The sequence below is a fragment of the Plectropomus leopardus genome, chromosome 3 (genome assembly GCF_026936395.1).
Source record: "Plectropomus leopardus strain MGB_pleo_1.0 chromosome 3, ASM2693639v1, whole genome shotgun sequence".
NCBI lineage: Eukaryota > Metazoa > Chordata > Actinopteri > Perciformes > Serranidae > Plectropomus > Plectropomus leopardus.
In genome coordinates this window covers 38,223,166-38,243,153 of record NC_142178.1, presented here as the reverse complement: position 1 = coordinate 38,243,153, position 19,988 = coordinate 38,223,166, and the positions used below count along the sequence as shown (strand labels likewise).

Below are 19,988 nucleotides of genomic sequence, written 5' to 3'. Positions count from 1 at the left end.
TGTTACCATGGCTTCTTGTTTCATTTTTCACCTTAGGCCCAGAGCCCTGTTTATTCTAGTGCACTGCTTAGGCCTGCCTCATACTGTGCATAAAAGTTACAAGGTAAAATAGTTATTTCCTAACTGTTTCTTATTTAATTGAATAAACCACGAGAAAACAAAACACATGCCTTTTGTCAATATTTGGTTTCTACAAAAAACCCAATGAGATTCTCACTCGCATTTTTGTTTTTTAGTTTGCCAATCAGAACTGAATAATTAAATGTACATTTGATACACAGACCCAAGAGTTATTAACATTTCTCGACACAAATACAAATTGAAAGTGGCACGAAGAGATTAAAAAATAATAATAAAAAAGTTATATATTAAAACTGAATCAACAGATGAAATTTGGAGCACGTATTTATAGTCTTCACAGAGTCCTGCTTGGTGCTGCATACAGATGTTGTTTTCCTCTTGACAAAGCTACTGAATTCAAACCGACCAATCACAGTCAGAAACATGCAAATCGGAGCCCGCCCACTTTAGACAAACAACCAATGATCGACTAGGTGGGCGGGGCTTGGGGGACAACAGCGGAGGATTCAAACCGAACATGGCTGCGGGTAAAGATGTCGATGAAAACACACATAATAGAAGGTAAGAAGGAACAAATACGAACATTAACACATTTAAATGTTATTTACATTGACGTAGCGTCAGAATAAGTTATGACTAAAGCAGAATTTGACATTTTAATCGGTGTAAATGCGGTACGTAGGCTGCTCGCGAGACTGATTGACAAGGGCTGTCACTCTAACGTTAGCTCGAGCGAAGTCATTTTAATGCTAAGCTAACGTTAGCGTTAACGTAACGTTAGCTGTCTAAAGTTACCGTTAAAAAACTGAATATTAACCAGTTAATTACCAGTTAACGGCAACATGTTGTCGCTAGCATTGTTATTTTCGGAAACACATTTAACAACGTTAGTGGGAGTTCACAGCTCACATCAGTTAACGTTAGCTCGGTTTTTTTTAAACTTTATTTAACAACAAAAGGTATACAATACGTCAGGTAAACAAGGACACATACACGAAAACACAATAATGAATTTCTACAAATAATTAAATCATCATTACATTAATACATGATTCATTAAAAGTCTTTAAATAAAAAGCAAGAGTGGTCACGGACAGAAACAAAAGCAAACACAATTCGTATCACATCAGGGAATTTTGCCGAATAATATTTTATTTTTATGTATTATAAATATATATATGCATTTTAAAAATCCCTTATTTACCATGTAATGCATATATATAACCAAATACAAAGTCAACAAAGCAATGATATTGATATTGGATTGGATATCGGATAAACCACAATAGTGAACATAAAGATGCAAAAAAAGTGAACAAACATACAAAAGAAAATGAAAACAAACAAATAAACAAAAAAAAGTTGATTGCTTGGATTTAGTTACATTTCATGTAAGAGAGGGTTAGGGTTAGGGTTAGAGTCTGGTTTGGTGATATTAATTCTTTCTGCTCATACCAAGGCACATGCCCTTTTTTTGCAATATTTTAAAAACCTGTTACTTTTTTTGTTGTTTGTAAGAGCAAGAGAAGAAAGTGTTGAGTTGAAATCAAGAAAAGATGTTGAGAGCCTAAAAATTCCCAATCTTGTGTCAGTACATGTTTGGGCAAACCAACTTTACACCAGCAAGTTAAAATTTAGTTAGATAGGATAGGTCTGATACTATCCTACAAATTATGTTATTTATAGATGTGCAAAAATCTTATTTTGTAAAGTAGTCAGTAACTTTAAGTTATCAAATAATTGTAAAGCTAGTTAAAGATGCAGATGGGTGAACACCACAGGGGTTGATATCAAAACGTGTTTTAGCCACTTAGCCAAAAGGCATGCCTATTAAAAAAAAATCAATATCAGTCTAAGTGGATGCTGTATTTAGGGTATTTTCACTGCTTTACCTCGCCATCACACAGCCCTTTGATTTGGCGCTACATTTCTTATCCGCCGCCAGTCAGCTGTTTGGGTCAGAAAGGGCTGTTAGCGGCTGCTGCGTGATCCGACTGAAACAAAATTTCATGTTGAAAACAATCTCATACACCATCTAGACTGATTGTTGAAGCACACACAAATCCACCAAGCAGCGGTTGTCAAATTTTAAGACATAAGAAGCCTGTGTTTTTTTTGTTATTGTCACTTGTGTACTATGTCCTCTACAATCTTCCTGTGTCTCCCCGTCAGAGGTACAGTGTGCAGCATGGTGATCAATCATGACGAATCACCTGGAGGTTCTCATGCCGGCCGACCGCCAGTTATCTTCAACCCGGACTTTTTTGTGGAGAAACTGCGCCATGAGAACGCCGACATTTTCCTGGAGCTGGTGCTCAGTAACATCACTCGCCTTATTGATCTTCCTGGGACAGAGTTTGCACAGCTCCTTGGTGAGGAGGGCCCGAAGACCCCAACGGGTGGAAATGGAGGCTTCTTTCGCTCATTCAACTTCCTCAAACGCAAAGGTCAGAGGTCAACTAGATGATATCAGTATTTACCACTACCAGTTGTTGCAGTGAATGCCCCTTTTTTTTCGTATACACACTGATATTTGCAGCATTTGGAAGACCAGATTCCACCATGTAATGTCCATTATTCATAATCTAAAAAATATAGACAAAAGCATATTTGATCAAGTGAACACAGACATTAGGTAAAAATCAGACTGCCCCAGTGAATAGCTAAATATTTGTGTGGAGAGTGTCAGAGAGTTTACATATTAGAGTCCGAGAAATATTCCAGATATCTAGTTGTAAACTAGGATTGAACAATAGTGGATTTTTGCTGATACTGATACATGCACATACATTTTTCTACCAAACTGCATAGTTAGATCAATCATACAATTAACATGGAAATATAAGTAAGGCAAAGTTCCATAAATATAGATAGAAAAGTTACAACAAAGAAATGTAAAAATATACTTTAAAAAGTACTATTACAAAAAAAGTACAACAGAAAAAAAAGCTGTACGGTTGTAAAGGATGAGCAAAAATACTAGTGTGAGCACTCTGTACACTCACTTGTATGTCCTTTATCTTCCACAGATAAAGGCGTTGTGTTTGGATCCCCACTGACAGAGAGCTGCATCGCCCAGATCTACCAGCTCATTGAGTACCTCAGCAAAAGTGAGTCATCAAAAAAAAAAAAGTTGTAACATCCTCACTGCTGTGGCTTTTAGAAACCAACAGAAATAACTGCTTACTGGTGATTAAAGAAAAAACAAAATGCTCTGATAAAAGATTTAATACATTCATGATTGCATTGAAACACTGAAGAACCCTTTTGTCTGCCTTTAGTCCATTTCCACTGATAGATGTTTACAGCATTTTACTTTTCTTTTTGTTTTGTAGTAGTGTGAATGGCATGCTTTCTTTAAATTAGCTAGAATGAAAAAAGACATATCCTAAGAATAAATAAGCACACATTCAAATAGACCAAACTATTTTGGAATTATCAGATGCTTTCTGGTTTTACTTCTTGATTCTCACCTGCTCTTACACTTTCAGATCTCCACGTGGAGGGTCTGTTTCGGGTGCCGGGGAACAGTGTGAGACAGCAGGCCCTGAAGGAGCTCCTCAACAGCGGGGCCGATGTTGACCTGCATTCTGGGGACTTTCACCCAAATGATGTGGCCACGCTGCTCAAGACGTTCCTGGGAGAGCTGCCTGAGCCCCTGCTCACACACAGACACTTCCACGCACACCTCAAAATAGCAGGTATGTACATAGCACACACACACACACACACACACACATTTTATAACACTTTTTCTATTTTCTTATATTAGGGCACAAATCTAGACAAGCAGCATCAATGTTTGTTAGATATTTTAGCATACTATTTTATGCTTATTTTTGAAAAGTATCACCTCTGAACTTCATGAGTCAGGATGTCAAAAAACATATGATTTCATATCTTAAAAGCCTTTTTTAATAAAAGTGCAAAAAGACATTTAATATGTATGTCATTCAGTACGTTTACTTGATGTTAGAGTCAGATTACTGTGTTGATCTGACTAAAACTGGACTTTTAAAATACATGTAAACGTGTTACCCCGACTGAAATCAGACTAAATCGAATTTCTTGAGATCGGACTAACACACACAGATAATGCGATTGAAATTCAATTTCTTCCATCATGTTAAAACCTCAGTAGTAATTTAACAGACTTGGCGTTCTGCACATGCTCCTTTTTGCTGCACCAGCCTCTCCCTCAGTGTTTACGGATAGGGACGGATAGGGACTGTTCTTCGTTTATGAAGGGGAAGGCGTGCTGCCAAACAGGTCAGACATTTAAAAAAATCTAAACTGAAGAGGGATTTGTGTTTTAAATTTTGTCTTATTTAAGGTACATACTTCTTGACAAGGTAGAATTATATATCTATTTTAAATAAAAAGTGACACACCCCTTCTCTGATAAATAAAGCACAGTCCCTCCACACCAGCACGGAAGCTAAGTGGTGTCCTGCTGTGGACGGGGCTGCAGCAAAACATTTTTTAGCTACCTAAAAAATAATCAGTATCAGTATAAGTGCACACTATTTTGAATATCTGCTCCTCTTTACCTTCCACGACAGCTGATGGAGGCAGTGGTAGAGCAGCAGGCAATATTTATGGTTTTGTAGAGATTTTAGTAAATCTATTCCTAACTTTATCTCCTCCGTCCCCGTCCCTTCTGCAGATATGACTCTGTTTGACGAACACGGCAACAAAACTGCGATTCCCAACAAGGAGCGTCAGATCGAGGCCCTGCAGCTCCTCTTCCTGCTGTTACCTCAGGCCAACCGCTCACTGCTCAAACTGCTGCTGGACCTTCTTTACCACACTGCCAAGCAGCAGGACAAGAACAAGATGTCCGCCTTCAACCTGGCCCTCATGTTTGCTCCACATGTCCTCTGGCCCAGACATGTAAGAATTATAGTTTATGACTTCATAAACAGGGTTCAAGGAGGGGCTTCACAAATATGACAAAAATCATAGTTCTACACTTTTCTGCTCACTTTGGTAACTTGTTGTTAATCACAGTTATTCATCCAACAAAGAAAATTTACTGAAAACTGCTAAAGTCACATTATTCGTAGAGACTCTATGGCTAGAACTTAAACAGATGTTGTCATTGTAGGTTAATGATTGATTCTTAAATTTGTGTCATGCACACAAACATGTGCCACACCTTCACAGGGTTACAAGACACCATTACAATAAAGTTATAGTTAGTTATAGTTATAGTTTGAGCATCATTTTGAACATGGTAAATAAAATAAGACAACAAAAACAAAATATAAGCAAGAAAAAAACAACATCAGAATACCCATTGAACATATTCTGCAAACAAACATAAGTATTTAATGTCTGAAAATGAGTAGGAGGAATTGATCATAACGTGATCCAGAAAACTTAGGTATAGATAGATAGATAGATAGATAGATAGATAGATAGATAGATAGATAGATAGCTAGATAGATAGATAGATAAAAAACAACCAAAACAAAAATACTTTGCACTCTGATGAACAAAGTCTGCCATAACAAAAGGTTCCCCTTCTAAAACATTACTTAAATTTTCTCAAAGGAGTCTTTCCTCCTTTAAAGTGGCATGAAACCTGCTGGTTTATAAGGTATCGGTAGTATCAGAAAACAGTCTGAATTCTTGAACTGCACACCCACCCACCCATTAAGTCTTCCACATGTGCTAGTGGGCATGCATTACACAAAATAACAGATGAGAGAGAGAGACAAGAAGAAAAAAAATCAAAGTAACAAAAAAATAACAAATATGGAGATAAAGAGAGGTAATGAAGCTGTTTTATTTTGATTTTTGTGTGCTGCTGTGTTAATAATAATAAGTGCTTTTTGTTCTTCTCTGCTCTAGATGACAGCAGGTGACCTGAAAGACAATCTGAAGAAACTGAACAACAGCATGGCCTTCCTCATCAAACACTCACAGAAACTCTTCAGGGTGATTATCAAACTGTAAAACTTAGTCGGACATAGTTGAGTGGGCGAATGCAAAGGGTGGGACATTGATATAACTGGTTTCATGCAGATGAGTGACATGAGTTTGCTGTGTGTTCAGGCTCCAGTTTACCTGCGGGAATATGCCAGAGTGCACTTCACTGGGACCAAGGCTCTGCAGACTAAGGTTGGTGCAGGAATTTCACATTAGAGCACCATTTTCCAACAACACACTACTAAATGTTTAACATTTTGTCACCATTTTACCTCCTGTTAAAACTGCTTTCAATTAATCTATCTCCATCCTTTGCTGGATACTAAATGGATAAGATAAACTTTGTAAAACAAAACAGAACAACAACTAATGTAAAAACACAAATGTTAAATCTGACAAATTGAAAAGTAGATAAATAACTCAAATTTTTGTCAAACAGAGAAACGTTCTCTTAAAACGGAGAGTGAATGTATAGTGCAGGGTTCCCACAGATCCTTCAAATGTCTTAAAAGGCATCGAATTCATTAATCTAAAAATAAGGCCTAAATTAACATCAAAAATTAGTTGCTCAGACGTTTTAAAACTGCTAACCCATGGGACATATGATTTTTATGCATCTTTTTTTTAACATGCATTTAGGACTGAAGCTGAAAAACACTAATGCGAATTAACTGCATCAAAGATTCTTTTCACTCTCTTTCATATGGCTGATTATTACTGTGGCACAATGCACTTTATTGAAACATTTTATTTTCAGTGGCATTAAAAATGTCTTTAAAAAAGTCTTAAATTTAACTTTAAATTATAGGAACCCTGTAATAACAGTGATAGTGTCAAGTATATTTTGGAGCATTGAATGAGACTGAACATTTCCTACATGTCTATTTAGTTGTAAGCCGTCATTTTGCATACACAAATTACAAGGTAGATTTATTAGTGTTTTTGTAAATGTAGTTTAAAAAATGAAATTAAAATTGATACTGAAATGAAATAAAAATCCTGATACATCTTTGTAAGTCAAAAGAGGGGTTGAAGAGTCTCACAGCCTGGGGGTGATGCTGCTCCGTAATCTGGCGGTTCGGCAGCGAATACTTCTTTCTTTTCCCAGATGGCAGCAGGGTGAACAGGCTGTGGCTCGGGTGGGTGCTGTGTTTCAGTATCCTTTGGGCTCTGTGCAGACACCTCACTTCACAGAGGTCACTGGTGCTCTGTAGATGGGAACCAGTGATGTTTTGGGCAGTTTTAATCTCCTGCTGTAGAGCCTTCCTGTCCCTGGGCCTGACTTGCCCTCTCCTCACTCAGGATGATCTGGAGCTGCTGGCGGCGAGCAGCTCTCCTGCACAGCGGACAGTGTTGCCCCTGAAGAGGACGGCGGTTCTGGGCCCCAGCTCTCAGGAGCAGTGCCAGTCACCGGCTCAGCAGTACACAGAAGAGGCGCTGAAAGAGCTCTTCAGACACGTCCACCACAACATGCCGGACTCCGCCAAGAAGAAGAAACTCGTCCGACAGGTTCAGCTCAGGGTTTTTTCACTGAAAACATAAATACAGAAACTGAGTTTCTTCTGCTCTCAAATTGCAAGTCACTTTACTTCTAGAGTTTGTGTGAAAAATGTTTTCAGTTTAAAATGTAAGTTGTTTTCTTTGTACAGTTAGTCAAACAGACCACCACAGGGACGCCTACTAATGAGTCCCACCAGGCCCCCTTGGCCCCCAGCAAGAAACATCCGCGTTCCCGCTCCTTCGGTGGCCTCATTAAGGTACTAAACAACCCTGAAAAGTCACGACGAGGAGCAGAACAACAAATAAGAACAAGAAATGACCCAGATTATTTCCACTTTTCATTTACATCAACACAAACAACATGGAAATGAGACAATGTCAAATTCAAAGTCACTTCACACATTCTGTTAATTATTTCAGTGGTCATTTGTATTATGTCATTAAGTTTAAAGTTCTGTAATGTGATGAATCAGTTCAGTCAAATCATATATAAACTAAACTCTTTGGTGGTTCTAGCTTCACAAATGCAAACATGACAGGTGGTCAGACACCATGAAGATCAATATTGGTTTGTCTTCAGTGAACTGTGATACAGTTTATTTCAACTTTACAGTGAACTAAAGAAATGAATCCGTTTACTCGATAATCGTTATTTCAAGAAAAGCTTATTTGGCAGAATTTTAATGTAAGTATAAGCAGCTAACAAAACAGTTTTAATACATCTTGTACATTGAGGGAAATAGTAACGCCTGCAAACTTACTCCATGCTGCACAAGTTTAAGAAGGTCAACATGCTGATCCTACTTGGATCTTCATAAAGTCTTTATTATTTTGATTGTCTTGCACCGACGTGATGTGCGTGTAATTATTCTCTCTCAACTTAAAAACATCTTTTGACATATAGAAATCCTGTGATGTCTTTTCTTTAAATGGCTCTACTACATTCTTATTTTTGACAATCTGTTCAGACTGTAAGTGGATTTTTTTTTGTGTATATTTTCTGAACTAAACTAACCTTATTTTTTTACACTTGATGCTTTGGTAACAGCGCAAAGCTCGAGGTGAGCAGCTGACAGCAGAGAGGCGAGTCCGACACATCTCCCCTGACATGGCCACCAGGGCAGGAAGAAAAGCTGGTAAAGAGAACGTCATCCTGCAAGCTGTGAGTTTTTTTTTTTGTTTTGTTTTTTTATTTAAGCACACACAGGTTGACAAAATCTAATTCATTTAGGTATTGTTGTTTTACTTTTTCACGGGGTTGAATACGCTCTTGTGTTAGTTTTGTATTGTCATCTGTTCTCTGACATTGTGTTAGAACTAGCAGATGTCCTAAAGTTTCAATTTTGTCTTGCTATCAAAAATAATAATAATAATAATTCTACATACAGGTGAACAGTCCATTAAATGGTCCTGTGTTGGGGAAGGCAGGGCTGGTAGTAAAAAATCCAGACTTCATTTTCAAAGAGGACAAAGCTCTGAAGGCTTCCAAGGTATGACTCAAAACTTTCCAACCAAAATGAATCTTGTCTTTTACCAAACTATGTGTAAATATACATATTGCCTTGCATTTCTACCAAGTTTAAAAAGGTTGGATTTTATAGGTTTTAAAAAAAAAGTCACATCTCAGGCACCCCCCTCCTCTGATAAATAAAGTGTATGACCACAACAATGTCAGTAAGGGCTATCTTACGGCAAGGTAGAGCGGTGAAAACATTATAAATAAAGCATCAACTTCACTGAAACTAATATTGATTTTATGATGACTTCAAACTATTAAATGAAGGCAGAGTTCCCTCAGTGCTGTTTGATTATATGTATCTATACAGCAGTTTTTTATCCCAGAGTTATTGTAAATAAACAGTTATCATTGTGATTCTGTCTGTATCATAGACTGTATGAATAATTTAGGTTTATAGCAACTAGCTGAAAGGAGGCATCTCTCCTCCTGCCGTGGTGGAGTCAGACATACTTCCGTCATTGGCTGGATTCTCCCCCGCTGCTTGCATCCTTGGAAAAAGGACAGTAGTCGAGTTAAATGGCCTAATCGAGCTGTAACCGTAACTCTTTTTGACATGAAGAAACAGCTGAATACAGACATCAGTCAAGACTTCTATGAAAATACTGGTTGTATGTATCAGTTTCCATCGACTTGTGCTCATAAAACCATTAGTTCTGAGTTTAAATTTTTTATTTTGTCTTGAATTGTAACACCAGTTTTCTTTGCACAGGACTCACACTGTGTCCAACATAGTTTTATATTATAATTTATACAAAAAACAAACAAACATGCAAGTCAAATGGTAAATCCCGGTTGTTCTAATGTAAACTGGTACTCTTTGTCATAGGTTTGAACTTTTTAAAACAATATTTTGGAAGAATATTGCAGCTGTGAGTGTTTTAACAGCAATTTATGAGATCCTCTCCCACCCATCCATCTGTCCGTCCTTCCACCTCTCTTTCCTCCCTCCATTCGTCTCAGCAGGACTCTTCCTCTGTGACCAGGATGTGTTTCTCTCCTGCTCAGGAGATCTCGCTGTAAACACGCAATCTCGTCTCGGACCGGACTTGGACAGTATTAATATTATAACCTCTCATGTTTATCATCGTGTTTTCATCGTAGTAAGTCTATTTTTTAACTGTGACTAACATACAGCAGCTTTAGCGAGGGTCAGAACAGCCAAACCAAAGCCAGTGGCTCTTTTCATCGCTGGTCCTTCATTAAGACATGAGTGTTACAAACAAAAAATCGCTGCATCTTTGCTCTCAGATCGCCTCAGTGTTAAGCTGCCTGACTTGGATAAAATGAATCCTTATATATCCTCTATATGTGACTGCTGATAACCAATGCTTCTTTTACTGACAGAAATACTTTGCATATAGTCAATTTTTTTGGTTCTGTACATCAATATTTCAGAGTTTTTTTAGTATAATAGTGTGTCAAGCTAGACATTATTACTATTTTTTAATAATTCAGTTAAGAACATGGACTTTCGATCAGCAGTGCTTTAAATAGTGCAATAGTGGTTTGTGAGAATATGAAAATCTGTGAGTCCAGATGAAATCTGCAGCCTGACTTTCACCTTTTAATAATGTTCTTTGTTTAAGAAAAAAAAAGTTTTTATAGTACCACATTAAGGTCAATAGTATTTTGCAATCTTTCTTTTAGCTTGAATTCATATTTAGTTATACTTTTTGTTTTTCTGAATAGTTAATTAGACCAAAAATCAGAATCACAATAATTTTACACAATAACCTCTGTAACAGAACCATCTGGAACAACCACAAGTCTGCTTTATACGATCTGCTGAAAGATGATGTTTTAAAGTGTTCCTATACTATTCGCATATAAGCATTAACACCCATCAGATCGCATGGTGCTTGATTAACGCTCTAAACTTGGGCAGCTCTACCTTTAATGTGAATAATTTTAACAGTAAGAAGATCTTTGCTTCGGTTTGGCTGCGCTGGCTCAGACCTGCTCGTGCCAATAATCACTTGAAACTTGTTTTTGTAGCTACTGTATCAGAATCTATGACCACTAGCAAGCTGAGCTTACAGGCTGCCGTAGAGTGCAGAATGTTTATACATGTTGTACAGTATATATGTATGTGTGTGTGATTTTAAGGTTTTAGACATCTTTATTTGGGAAACTGTGATGTGTTTTTGGTACGATGTGTTGAGTAACGGATAATAATTTCTTGGTGAGCAGGTCACTTTATTTTCTCACACCCAGAGATGAAAAACAGGATTAATTAATTGATAATCACTTTTGCGTCTCTCACAGTTCATCATCAAACCTTTGACTGGGATCCCGGTTTGTGAATCTGTCAAATATGAAATGTTACATTACCAGAATGTCTCATGGGACTTAAATATATATATTTTTATTTTTTTATTTTTCTTCAGAGACATGATGGAAGGGTGACGTGGTGGGGAGATTTGTTACGTTGGTGGTTTGAATGAAAGCTTAAAGAATGTTATTTTTGTATGAAATTACTTGAAATGAGCAGAAATCAGTTAGAGCGAGCTCCTCTTGTCTTAACATGGTGTGTGTGTCAAACTGTTAAGAAGAGGTCATATTCTTGTCAAGACATGAGTTTGAGTAAAATAAGAGAGGAACTTACAGTAATATGATTGGATGTCAGGTAGTGTCACATGTTTTTGAAACACTTTTTACACATTTTAACAGCAGATTGTAATAAGACAAATGTTGCAACTGTACGAGATTTTCTCAGTACGACAACTGTCTCCAAAAATATTGCAGTTTCACAGAATTATGTATTACAGAATTATTATTATCAGTTACAATGACACTTAAAGTAATGAAAACAGGGGGTTTTTGGTTGAGACAATTGAAAGTTTTGAAAATAACTACAGTAAGTACAAAACAACCCAAAAAACAGATATATCTTAAAGCTATTATACCGTTGCAACTCTAGATAAGACATAAACCTTTTAGATTTATTATTGTGTAATCTGATGTGTGCAATCCCAAACGATTCAAGCAGATATGTTGGAAATACCTTTTTTAGTGTGTGAGTTAGGGGACATTACAGTGAAGTAATTGACAGGAGGAATGTAGAAATTTTAGACACAGAGGGCCGTAACGTAAATGTCTAGCAAAGACACCGTATTGAGTGTTTTTTTTTCTCACAAAACAAAGTAAGGTTTATTCTGTGTCTGATGCAAGCAGCTGTGTAATCTGTTGCCTAATTAAAACATGGCATTAAATTACAAAATTGTGATTCAACAACCCCACATATATCTCACAATAAATAAGCAAACAACAGCAGCTGTAAGAATAATTACTGGTAAACTCAAGAATAAGAGAGAAAAAAATAGTACTTAATGTCCTTTTTTTAAAAAAAAAAAAATTGTAACTATTTTTTCTGCACAGTTCTCAGTTCCTCGAGCTTTACTCCTCATGGCTCGACCTAACTGAAGTCTGCTCAGTTTGTTGTGTAGCGAGTCTGGATGCACTGGTACCAGTTTCTCAAACTTTTTGACAGGGAGGTCAGAGGTCAGCTGCAGAGCTGGTGCGGATCCACACCGCCCTGCTCATTAAACACCTCAGCAGGAGACATGCTCAGCAACGTGGACCAGAACTCGAACTGGCCCTGTATGCATCAGTTTTTGTAGAATTAAAAAAGGATGATGAAGAAATCCTCAATTTGTTCTACATTTTTTAATGGTGTGCAGCATTTCGCCTCTTGCTCATCGCTAAATAATTTAATTGGAAATACCTGAATGATGTTTGTCAGCCTTCGTTTGAGGAATCTGTTATCGGTGCATCCTGTTTTGAAAAGTGTTGTGGATGTCGTAACGATGGGTTTGTCGAAAGTGATTAAGGCATTGACTGACATGTCAAGTGCAAATGGACACTAGAGGAGCTTACCTCCTTTTGTTTTACAGTTAATTCTGATAATATTCTGAAGGTCATTTTGTACAGTGGTCTAAGCAGGATCGTTTTTATTTGTATTTTTAAATGAACCTGACTGAATTCATCTCAGCAGCCTTTTGAAACTGAATTGGAATCGCTGCACGTCGTCTTTTTCTTCTCTCATGACGTCAGTTTTCATTAGACTGCAGTTTTACGAGCCTGTTTTATGGGGAAGCTAAATTGGATTATTTTGTATTTATTGGTGTTTGGGAAACAAAATGTCTTATGTGGATGGAATAGATTTAAGGTACATTGATTTTTTTTTTTTTTTTTTTTTTTTTTAATTTTTAATTATTTTTTGGTGATTTTTTACATTTTTGTCACTGAAACGAGAGCAGTTATGTTCTGTATGACGGCGAAATTACTCTTTTAACCTCTGAACACACAAAAAGCCCCCCAGAGCTTTTTTGTTTTTACGTCTGTCTTTGTTGAACTTCTGTTGTTTTGTTTTTCTTTATACTTAAATGTGAAACATTTAGTTACTGATCTCTTGGTGTACATGGTCACTGATGAGTTCTTCCGTTTACTGGGAGAAAAATAGAATTGCAGAAAGTTAAATATCACAATAATGGCTCAAATTTAAGTTCTTAAAATTGACCTGATTGGTTAATTTGGTTTTATTGGGTTCAAGGTGATCACATTTGTCAAAGCACAAATCTTCCAGAGTCAGGATGAACTCATCTGTGGGTTTTGTACTATCTGGTTCAAACTGTGGTAACCTTTGTGTGTGGGTTTTTTTTGTATTTTGGTGTTTAATAAGTTAACGTTGTACAGTCCATTGGAGTCCTTGGCGAACCATCCGCTTTGGATTAAAACTTTTTTTATGTTTCCTACAGAAAGACTGCTACTGTTTGCTATTTAAAAAATAATAATTCAGTTTTACAATATTTATATGACATTGATTTGTCAGAATGATAAAATAATTGCCCGTTAGCGACCATTTACTCTAACAAAGGCTTTGCGTCAATGTGGTGCCTCTGTGTGCCCACTAGAGGGTGATATAGGATAACATTGAGGTTGAAGTCTGATGAAAAAAATAACATCAGGACCAAGGTTTCTTTAGTTTATTGAGTCTAGTTTAGTTGCTGGTGTCACAAGATGATATCAGTTTTAAGCATTTAATCTGTGTCATTGCTTTTCAAGACTGTGATTCAGTGAATTCAGCTCAATTTCAAGATAAGATTCTTGGTGGTTTTACAGTCTGTTAACCAAATATTCCACAACCCTCTATGGTACATATAATGATGCCAGTTGGTGAAAAAAAAAAGTTTGTACTGTTAATTCATATTATTTTATAAATTTTTTGCGTCATAGAATAGACCAAGTAAACATACTTAAAAGATATGTTTAAAAATATATATTTTGTGGTACACTTTTGGTTATGTTAACTTAAAGCAACACTGTACCATAATGGTTAAAAAAAAAATGAAAAAAGGGGGTTATCGTTTACTGGTGTGTGTCTTCCCTGACATACTGTATGATGCCACCATTTGTTTTGTTGTTGCTGGGTTGCTATCAGCTTGTTGTCTCCAAACTTCTAAATTCAGATTTGTTTTAATAATTTTGCCCTTTTCTTCTTTGAAGAGTCATAGACCAGAGAGTCATAATATAAAAGAAAACAGTGCTATTTGTTTTCATAGGGCCCTGGCTCTTTATTAAAGTATTGCAACATAACTGAGAATATATGAGGCAACACTGTACCACAGAGAGTTCATTTATCATTTCTAAATTGAAACCTTTTTTTTTTTGTTGCTCAAAATAAGATAGGAAGTTATTTTGGAGTTTTAATTTCCAATTACTCTGTTGTCCATTTTGACAGCTTTTATTTATCATTATTTTTGTCATGATAGTAATAATATCATATTGGTACCCATTGATAAAACTCTCTCTCTCTTGCCCTCCAGGAAGGTCAGAGGTCAGGCTCAACCAGTGCAGTGTCCCAGGAGCTGTTAGGGATTCAGCAGTGCAGGCAGAGTGAGTCTTATGATTTACAGAAAGTAGCCATTAAGGAGCAGCGTGTAAGATTTAGGGGGATTTAGTGGCATCTTGCGGTGAGGATTGCAAATTGCAGCCAGCTGAAACTTCAGTGTTTAATTATTCGCAGCAGTCTATTCCTCTCCAAAATAACTGAACACATAGATTAAAACTGCTAAAATCACTGAATTAAAGCAGTTTCACGTTACAAATATGTGTTTCTCCGATGCTGTTTGGCGTGTCAGAAACAGGCTGTTAGCCTAGAGCCTACCTATGTGCGCTCACCTTTGGATCCAGACAAATTTTGTCGGGAGCCAAATGATGCCCAGAGGTCTCTTCTACTCCAAAACAAACAGAAAAGTGATTCAAGTAGGGGCTGATTGGTATTGTTTTTTCAGGGCCGATGCCAATGCCGATTATTAGTAGTTGGATACTATGCGATATTTGGAACCGATAATTGAAATTAAAATATTTCTTTCAGTATTTAGAATTGCAACTCCAACACAAAACTTTGTTTAAATGCCTTTAGCAAATGCTTAATCAATCAAAACTGAAACTGTCAGAATCATATACAGCAAGTTTCCTGCAACTTTTTTTGATAAAGTCAAGTGAAAATATAAATAAAAAATTTAAAAAATAGCTTCCTAATGTTCCTCCCATGCTGAAACTGTCTTTGCACTTTTTTAATTAATTCCTTTTATCAGTGATCATTAGAATAAAACACAGATGCAGATAATCGACAAAGGGTCAAATATCGGCCCCAATAATCGGCTAGCCTGATAATCTGTCGACCTTAAGGTTTAAACTAATAAAAACACTGAATAAAGCAGTTTCGCTTTAAAAAATAAGTGTTTCTCAGTTACTGTTGTTGCAGTGTGTACAGTGTGCGACACAAAAACTTCAATGGGCCAACTTAGAGCCTCTGTTTTTTGGGGTTTTTTTGCCCATTCTGGGCTGCTGTAGAAACAGCTGTGTAGGTATAAACAAGTCATTCTATGGAAATGAAAACACAGCAGTTCAGATTTTTAGGTGATTATACACTCAAGAATACCAAAAGAAAAATAAAAAAAATACCTCCCTAAATCCTTCATACTGGCTGTTGAAGCGTAAACCTGCCAACATGCTTCAACGTGTAAGGTATTAAAATAAACCACATCTCCAGAGAGCAAAGAACAATGTATGTACCTATAGATATCTATCTCTGTATGCTTTTAAAGAAAAATCTCTCTGACAGGTCAGTAATGAGAGCTGGGCTTTAGGTTTTCCCCTGCAGTAAAACTGATTTAATGCTCTTATTCAGGTCAAGTCTTAATAAAAACATTTTCATGACAGAGAACAGCGCTACAAAACTATCAATGCGGCATGCATTGCTATAATGCCCAGACGTACATGATGATTTATTTGATGTTTTGGGGTTTTGAGGTACATAGTAAAGGAACATTTGACTCAATGGGATGAACATTGATGTAATGTTAATTGCAACTAATCTTCCATAGTTATTTTTGCTTTGTAGACATTTGTAGTTCTTCGTAGTTCTGCGACTTTATCTGTTTTTTTTAGCTCAGCAGTCAGTGAACTGAAACCAACTCACCATGATTATTTGATGACGTTGTAGACTCTTAAAGGTCCAGTGTGTAGGATATAAATGATATATTGATAGAAATGGAAAATAATATTCATAATAACTTTTTCATTAGTGTATAATCACCTGAAACTGCATTGTTGTGGGTTTTTTTTACCTTAGAATGAGCTTTTTCTCTAATTACAGAGCCGGTCCTCTTCCACAGAATCTGCTATGTTGTTTCTACAGTAATAATAATAATGATGATAATAATGATCATAGTTATAATGGATTTTATTTATAGAACGCTCAAGTAACTTAAAAAAAGAGTCAACAAAAGATCATCAAATAGTATACACTCGAATTTTTCAATAAAAAACACACAATTTTAAAATTCATATGACATTAATTACACATAAAAAATAGAAACAGCCCAGAACAGATAAAACAAACTCTGGCTTTAACCCTTTGAAACCTGGGCAAATAGACATGATTTCTTTGAAAAACATGGAAAGAAAGAATGAGCAACTTACAAAGCAATGACCCAAAAATTAGTGAGAAAATTACCTGAACATTTGCAAAAAAAAGGAAAGGGAAGGGACCTGAAAAAATGCACAAATTTTATAGTAATTCTCTAAAACAATTGTAAATATGGTTTTGTTTTAGAAATATTTCTCTAGCTTTTAAAAGTAAATTTCTAAATTATTGATTTCTTGCAAATTGTGGGACATTTCTCAACTTTTTTCTGAAAGAAATCACACCAATTTGCTTAGAGTTAAAAGGTTTAAATACTTGTGAAAGGCGTCTGAACGCAGCACAAGAAAACTAATGTCAATCGTGGTTTCAAAGGGTTAAAGAGGGCCTTTTGCGTGTTCTTGTCAGCTACTACAGTTAGAAGCCCCGTCATGACCAGCAACATTGAAAAAAATACAGATTTTTTTTAAAGCAAAACTGCTTTATTCAAAATTTTTACCGGTTTGAATTAGGAAAAGGCATTTTATGTAACTTCCATATATGAGTACTCTCATTAAATTATTACAGAGTACTTGATTAACTGCAGAGATAAAAATGTAGGATTTGGAAGGTAAATTGGCCAAAAACAAGTACTTTTTGAAATTCATCAAGCAACTAAGCTTTAATGAGTCTATTAATCTGTACATTAAGAGTTCACATGAGAGGCATCTTTCTGTTGCTGCCATTAATGCTGTGTTACATAGGTAAGATTACGTAGGTAAGACTCGCTGTCTTCCATGGCAGTCTAACGTCTGCCCGGTCACCACGATCTACTACAGCAGTAGCAACGACTAATATCCAACAAATTTAGCCGACAGCTCAGTTAAACCCGTCACATAGTGACTGTTCCCCGATGCTGCCACAGCAGTAGTCTCATGATAAACAGACAAGAGGGACAGTCAGTACTTTTACATTCACACTGAAGTCGAGCTTTAATTATTTATTCGGACTGTCCTTGTCCCAGTAAACGAGCACCAGGGGAGAATCCATGTATTGATGGAAGTATGTCCAACTCCACCACGGCACGTGGAGCTATGCCACCGCTCGGTGAGTCCCCATAAACCTATATTATTTATCCAGTCTGTGATATAGACAAATCAAAATCACAACTATTTATTTACAAAACAAAACCGCTGCATCACGTACATATAATCAAACAGAGCTGAGTAAACTCTGCCTTCATTGATTAGTTTTAAGCAACTTAAAAAAGTCATGTTTAATTTTATGTTATGTTTAGAATATTCTCACTGTTTTACCTTGCTGTAAGACTGAGATTTGAAGCCGTTATATCAAAAACACCAGACTCCACGGAGAAAAACAGTTATTTTACTCCACTGAACGGCAGAGCTGCTGCTCTACCGCTGCCTCCATCAGCTGTTGTGCTGGTAAAGAGGACTAAATATTCAAATATAGTGAATACATTAACTTATGCTGATATTTTTTAGTTGGCTTAAGTATGTTATGCTGCAGCCCCGTCCACAGCAGGACATCTCTTAGCTTCTGTGCTGGTGTTGTGGGACTGTGCTTTATGTATCAGAGGAAGGGTGTGGCTGGTTTATGATTTTTAAATTTGAAATACTACCTTTTTTATGTTGTCTGTCTCACCTAAGCCAAAATTTAAAACACAAGTCCCCCTCATTGCTTAATGTTTTTAAAAATGCCTGACCTGTTTTGTAGCACGCCTTCCCCTCATAAATATCCAACAGTCCCTATCCCTAACCACTGAGAGAGGTCGACATGAAGGAAGAGATTCCTGGTATAAACTTCCTAAATGTCTGGATTTTAAGTAAGCAGAGGAAAAAGGTGAGCACACATTAGCAGGTGCTGGGCTGACAGCCCGTCTCTGACATGCCAAACAGCATGTAGAAACACTCATTTGTAGTGTAAAACTGCTTTATTAGTGTTTTTTTTTCAAGTTTTAACCACCTAGTCTGTTTAAAAGACGACGAGACCTGAGCAGATAATTCACCTCCCACCTCTCCTGAATAACAACAACTGAAAAAAATCTTAAGCTAGTTGCAATCTGCAATCCTCACCACGAGACACCACAATATCTTCCTAAATCTTGCACACTGGACCCTTAAAGCTGTGCATTTATTATCAGTTTATAATGAATATCTTAGATTATCGATCTGGTGGAGTAAATATCACAAAACAGTCCTAAATGCTCATCACAATTTCTGAGATTCCAAAGTTACAACTTCAAATAGCTTGTTTTGTCCCACCAACAATCCCGAAACCAAATATACTGTCATGTAAGACAGAGAAAAGCAGCAAATCCTCAAAACTGAGAATCTGAAGCTATGGTTGGATGTAAAATTACTAGCATTTATCAAAATGCTCAATTAATCTTTTGTCAGTAGACAGAAGCATTATTTTTGCCAGCTGAGTGAATTACATTTCCTATCCTACACTATAATATTTTTCCCCACACCTTCATGAGAAACACTTTGATGTGTGAATATTGCTTCGTACGCTTAAATTGTATCTAAAAATCACACCATTAAGGCGTTTGACATCTTTTACACCATTTAATCTGCTGTTTTAACTCTTTGAAACCTGAGCAGATTGGATTGATTCTTCTCAAGAAAACAACAAAACAAAGCAAACAAAAAAAAGCACAAAAAGAAAATAAAATCAACCAGCCAACTAAAAACACGGGTATGTAAAAAAAACACACAAACATGGGAATTATCTGAACTGCTAAAAAATCAGAATTATTAAATTAAAATAATTCAAAAATATATAATTATGATAATTTAAACTATAGTTGTCTAGATTTTTTTCCCTTAGCTTTTTAGAAAATAATTTTCTGAATCTACTGATTACAAATTAAAGGCTGTTTCTTGCAATGCCCATTGCCTTTTTCTCAAGTTTCTGAGGGAAATCAAACCAATTTGCTCGGGTTCAAAGGTTTAAATACTTGTGAAAGACATCTGAATGCAGCACAAGAGAGAAGAGAAGAGATGCAAGTCCAGGTTTTTA

The 19,988-nt window shown here is 36.4% G+C and overlaps 1 protein-coding gene across 1 annotated transcript; it reads left to right on the top strand.

Annotated features, from left to right (window-relative positions):
* Positions 1-521: 521 nt before the first annotated feature.
* Positions 522-13,785, top strand: arhgap19 (Rho GTPase activating protein 19). The gene is made up of 12 exons (XM_042485335.2): positions 522-642; positions 2,254-2,528; positions 3,111-3,191; positions 3,573-3,782; positions 4,748-4,974; positions 5,938-6,024; positions 6,142-6,207; positions 7,318-7,524; positions 7,665-7,772; positions 8,564-8,677; positions 8,904-9,005; positions 9,998-13,785. Exons 1-12 carry the CDS (start codon positions 599-601, stop codon positions 10,052-10,054), a joined length of 1,578 nt encoding a protein of 525 aa, XP_042341269.2. The 5' UTR covers positions 522-598; the 3' UTR covers positions 10,055-13,785.
* The last annotated feature ends 6,203 nt before the right edge of the window (positions 13,786-19,988 follow it).